This window comes from Arachis ipaensis, chromosome B03 (assembly GCF_000816755.2).
Source record: "Arachis ipaensis cultivar K30076 chromosome B03, Araip1.1, whole genome shotgun sequence".
NCBI classification, from domain to species: Eukaryota; Viridiplantae; Streptophyta; class Magnoliopsida; order Fabales; family Fabaceae; genus Arachis; species Arachis ipaensis.
Genome location: NC_029787.2, coordinates 132,029,800 through 132,034,929, shown reverse-complemented (window position 1 = coordinate 132,034,929; position 5,130 = coordinate 132,029,800). Strand labels below are relative to the sequence as shown.

General features: G+C 35.3%; 1 protein-coding gene across 4 annotated transcripts; it reads left to right on the top strand.

Moving 5' to 3' along the window:
* On the top strand, positions 1,246 to 5,130 carry LOC107631488 (6,7-dimethyl-8-ribityllumazine synthase, chloroplastic). 4 transcript variants are annotated; one of them, XM_016334945.2, is made up of 9 exons: positions 1,246 to 1,403; positions 1,754 to 1,956; positions 2,088 to 2,203; positions 2,820 to 2,915; positions 3,519 to 3,614; positions 3,714 to 3,792; positions 4,161 to 4,207; positions 4,311 to 4,370; positions 4,893 to 5,130. In XM_016334945.2, the coding sequence occupies exons 2-9, from the start codon at positions 1,791 to 1,793 to the stop codon at positions 4,929 to 4,931; spliced, it is 699 nt and encodes a 232-aa protein (XP_016190431.1). In that variant the 5' UTR covers positions 1,246 to 1,403; positions 1,754 to 1,790; the 3' UTR covers positions 4,932 to 5,130. The 4 variants fall into 4 exon arrangements, with proteins under 4 accessions (XP_016190431.1, XP_016190433.1, XP_020975601.1 ...); XM_016334947.2 differs by having other exon boundaries at positions 4,703 to 5,130; XM_016334946.2 differs by lacking the exon at positions 1,246 to 1,403 and adding an exon at positions 1,416 to 1,515.

Sequence of the window (5,130 nt, the reverse complement as noted above, 5' to 3'; positions counted from 1 at the left end):
AACAAAACCACATTAATTTATATTAATAATTAATTTTAAATTTTTTAAATTCAAAATTTAAAAAATTTAAAATTGATTAAGTAAATCTAATTAAAACCTATAAAAACATTCCTCTTCTCTCTCACATTAACCTACTCACCTCCAACAATCACACACACAGACCTCTCCGGCGACTTCCATGCTCTCCGCGACGCCCTTAACAAGCGCATCCAAGACAACTGCTTCAACACGAAGTCCACCTTCGACTTCGTCACCGACGAAACCTTCTCCTCTTTCCTCCTCAACCACCTCCTTCAAACCCTATCCACCCTCAACCGCTGCCTCACTCGCAAGAACGCGTTCGATTCACTCATCACGCGCCTCTGCAAGCTCCAGCGCGTCGATGACGCGCTCCACGTCATCGAATATATGGTATGTATCGACGCTGGAGGCTGCTGCCCCAGTGCGACCACCTCCTACCTCGTCCTGAACATCCTAACGCGCCAGAAAGTCATAGACCACGCGCGGAGCGTGGTGGACCACGCTTAGCGTGAATCTGGATCTGACGAGACACAACTACTTCCTCGTTGCACACTGCTACGCTGGAGACATGGCTGCCTCTGCCAGAGTTTTGGAGAAGATGGAGGAAGATGGGATTGGTTTGTATTCAACACACATGTTTGTAATTAGGGTTTATTAGATGCCGTTTTGATGATTAAAGAGACTGCAAACTACACACTTACAGAAATATAAAAAAAAACATTCATTTAATATAAAAAAAACATCCTAATACTTAACAAAAAAAATATTAAGTTATATTTTAGCAAAAATAATTAAATATCTATAAAATTTTAAAAAATATATGAAATTCTTAAAGAAATAGAGACATTCACATTTGCAATACAAAAAGATTCGAAAAATATATAAAAGAACATCCATTTAGTATGAAAAAAAAATATTCTGATACTTAACAGAAAAAACATCCATATATATTAACTTGTAGAAATTTTAGATTTACCCAAAATATTTGACTGATTTTTAGCTAATATCTTTTGGTTCCCTAACATTATTCAATTTGTAAATAGAGTTTCTATATGTGATAAATCCGTTTTTAGTCTGGGGGATTGAAAAATACCATAGAAACCAAAAAAAGGGTATTGGTTGAATTTACAGTAAATCGGTGTTAATTGGATTTAATCAATCTGAAAAAAGATCCAATGAATGCCAACTTCTATAATTGAAAATAAGTCTCTTTTATTTACCTTTCCCCCGCTTTTCCCAGAAACCGAAAACGGTGCGTTTCGAGTTTCATCAAAAGTCAAAACCCTGCCCCTTTTTACACACATCAATTATCATCATCTTTATTCGCACTCTCCTTACTCCTTAGTCCACACTTGGAGCGTCGCCTTTTACTACATTCTACGGTGAGTTTTCTCTATTTGATTTTGTATGCTTCACTATTCATAATGTGACGTTTTCTCCATGAAGCGTGCTGTTGGATTGTTAGCTCATGCTAATTCAAGCTGGAAAAAATATGTGATTTATGTTATACTCAGCACAATTTATGAATTTCAAATTCGAAATGTTATTCTTTCTTAATTGATTTCCTGATTTTTCTGACAGAAAATAATTTCAGCTGTGAAGTGCTAATGTGCTATGACTATGACCCATTTTTTATTTATTTTTTAGCGTGGATATTAGTTTTATACAGGATACTCTGTTTTGAGCTAAACACTTTGGTTCTCTGATTCGTTTTGGGTTGTTTATTTTGCAGTTTTCGTTCTTGGTGCTAACTTTTGGAGATCGACAGAATGGCGTTATTTGTTTCTACCGAATGTTTCCTTCCTACCCATCAATCTCAGCTTGGATTTGTGCATCATGAGGCTCAAGATCGTTCTTTTTTTGGCAATAGCATCGTAAACTTTCAAGATGCCTCTAAAACTCCACAGTCTCTCTCATTTGCGGGTTCCCTGCGAGGTGGTGTTCTTTGTTCTTTTGTCTATTTTAATGATTTCTGTATTGTGATAAATATAAGGAAGAATCCAATTTGTTTATTCTTGCTGGTTGGAATATTAATTATGTAGATTAGCTTCTTAATTTTGATTCAGATATTAAGCCTCAAGTTGCTGTTCGGAGAAAGGGTCGATCATCCTCTGTCCAGACGGCTGCTGTGCGGCATCTGACTGGTTCTGTTACCAAAACGCAGGGACTTCGTTTTGCTGTGGTGAGTAAATAAGTAATCCACAATGTTAATGCTAAGATGCCTTCGTTACAAATCTATTTACCTGCCTTTGAATGAATCAAACATTAGGAGAGAGTTAATGAAATACCTCGCCTGAGAGGGTATCTTGCATTCCTGAACTTTTGAATTAATGAATAAATTCATCAGTTTGGACATAGTAGAGGAGTGAAGATGGATAATTATAGTGGCAGAACAAGTGGATACTCCAATTCTAAGCTTTGTGGTGATTGACTAAGGTTTTGAATACAATGGAAATACCAAGAACGAGAAAAAAGAAATTTCAAATGGAGAATGGTTGAGGGCTGATAAATAATAAGAAGACAGGAGTTGTGTAGTAGCAGAGAAACAAAGATTACTGACCCATGAAGTTTACCTTTGGTATAGAGGATGCCACCACCCCAAGCCTAGAATATCAAAGAAAGATAAGTAGCAAAGGCTAACAATGGGATGCTAGATAACAAGGCTTGGATGGGAGTAATTCTACCTCCTAATAGAAGAAACACCCTTCCTCAACTTTTTTTAAAAGGAGTTTTCAAGATTGTAGTCATGAGTATTTTTGTTTTATGCTTCTTTGCTCATTTCTAATTTTTACTTTTAGGTTGTTGCACGGTTTAATGAAATTGTTACGAAGCCGCTATTGGAGGGAGCTTTGGGTACTTTCAAAAATTATTCAGTTAAAGACGAGGACATTGATGTTAGTAAGCTATCTTATTTAAACTTCATGGAATTCGTCTTAGTATCGTTTGATTTGATCTCTAAAAATTTATTTTGTTTTACATTTTTCCCTTCTGTTTTTCTATGGTTTTGAGTTCAATATTTTTTCCATTTCTTTATTTTGGATTCAATATACATGATAAGCTAAGACAAATGTGTTTTCAGTGGAATCTATACAAAATTGTGCATGCTTTCTGTAGTAATCTAAAATGAAACGTTGGAAAGCATTTATCATTCTCTACCCTTAATGAAATATTTTTCTATTTACTTCATTTATGCATGTCTAATTCGGTGTGTTTGTTATCATATTATGTCGACATCAATATATTCAAAAAAAAAAAGTCAGTTGCAGTACATAAGTTGTGATAGATGTAAGTTGTTCTGACCCACAAGAAGTCCCTGTTTCCGGATTACAAATGATCCCTTCTTTTTGAAATGTTATGGTAGTGCTTAGATTGTACTAAATAAATCACAAGAGCAAAGGGAGTCATATTTTTTCTGTTCAGTCTGTTAGAAATTTCAGTGTTCCTATCTTTTGGGGTGAATGTTGACTGAAACTTTGTTTGTTTCCCTTCTCCCTTAGGTTGTGTGGGTTCCTGGCAGTTTTGAAATTGGTGTTGTTGCAGCAAGACTGGGAAAATCAGGCAAATATCATGCAGTTGTATGCATAGGAGCTGTGGTATGATAAATATCTACAAATATATGAAAACTTTTAATAGTCTTTATTTTTTTTTTAATATTTTGTAGTTCTGTTGTGACCAATATTTGCTGTTAACAGGTAAGAGGAGATACAACCCATTATGATGCAGTTGCTAACTCTGCAGCATCTGGAGTGCTTTCAGCTGGTCTCAATTCAGGTTGTTTTCTGTTAATGTCAATTGTAATATTCAGATACAAACAAATCATGTTTGAGTATTCAACTGGCATATTGATCCTTCAAATGTTAAGTAGAATTTAGGTTGGAAAGAGACTGTAAAAGTGTGAGGGTTACATCAAATGCCTTGGTAAATTCACTTCACTTGGTCCTCACTAAGCAAAATATTGAAACGTTTAATTCAATGCAAGCTTGTTCGGTCTTAATATAGATGAGAACGATTGAGGCCCCCTGCCCATGTTCTTTTTTATTTGGGATGTAAATTACGATTGTCAGTGATTGTTGTTCAGCTACCTTTTTTTTTGCATTAATATGCAACTTGGAAACTGATGCATTTTGGGGTGACTGCAGGGGTTCCATGCATTTTTGGCGTCCTAACTTGTGAAGATATGGATCAGGTAAACTTATGCTGTACCATATATTTAGCTTAGAAATTTTCTGTATTGCTAATGATTATTAAGATCATTTAGTTTTTTTATTCTTTCTTTCTGCCGACTGCAGGCCCTAAATCGTGCTGGTGGAAAATCTGGGAATAAGGGTGCAGAGGCCGCACTGACTGCTGTAAGTTTTTAGCTTTCATAGTATAATTTTATTATGCAATAATCATCTAATTTTTTTATATGAAGCTATCTCTTGTTAGTTGTTTACGTCATCTTACATTATGTCACCCACTGACGACACCCTAGTATGTGTGCTTTTAGATTTAGGAAGGGTGTATGGGGCATGTTAGTTAGGTTTTTCCGGTTTAACCTAGAGCTTCAACTAGCTTTGGGATAAACTGGTAATTGTAGAAGTGCATCAAGTTAATCTAAGCCTACACAATCAAAGCATAAATAAATTCTCATTCTAAATTGATGGATAAGTATTATGCAACTTACTCAATGTGGTTGTAGTGAATCATGAATTCGAAGTGTGACAATAATTATCCAGAGATTGCAAACATTCTCAATTATTCATGAACTTGGTAAAGATCTAAGCAGCATTGGTTGAAGAAATGTCATTTACCAATTTGTTTGGCTGCTTGTAAAGTTTGCAGGCTTTTAAGTAGTTATTTTGAGTAACGTGTCATGAATTGTGATACAGATTGAGATGGCATCTTTGTTTGAGCACCATCTGAAGTAGTCATAATGCTCGTTACCAATCTTGTAACTGTTCATCTCATGCTACTCTATCATATCTTCTTAGCCTATTACAGGCCACAACGAGCAGAAGATGATTCAAACTCCATTTTGGTTTTAAAAAATTTGATATCTACATGGGCATGCTGTTAAGTTGAATAATCGGGAATCAATTTTATGCCGTTATACATTATTTATTTCTA

Bases quoted from the DNA above. Each gene is read 5' to 3' on its own strand.
- LOC107631488 (XM_016334945.2), top strand. From the start codon at position 1,791: ATGGCGTTATTTGTTTCTACCGAATGTTTCCTTCCTACCCATCAATCT. The intron at 1,957-2,087 runs GTGGTGTTCTTT...ATTTTGATTCAG, and splicing joins ATTTGCGGGTTCCCTGCGAG to ATATTAAGCCTCAAGTTGCT. The intron at 2,916-3,518 runs GTTAGTAAGCTA...CTTCTCCCTTAG, and splicing joins TTAAAGACGAGGACATTGAT to GTTGTGTGGGTTCCTGGCAG.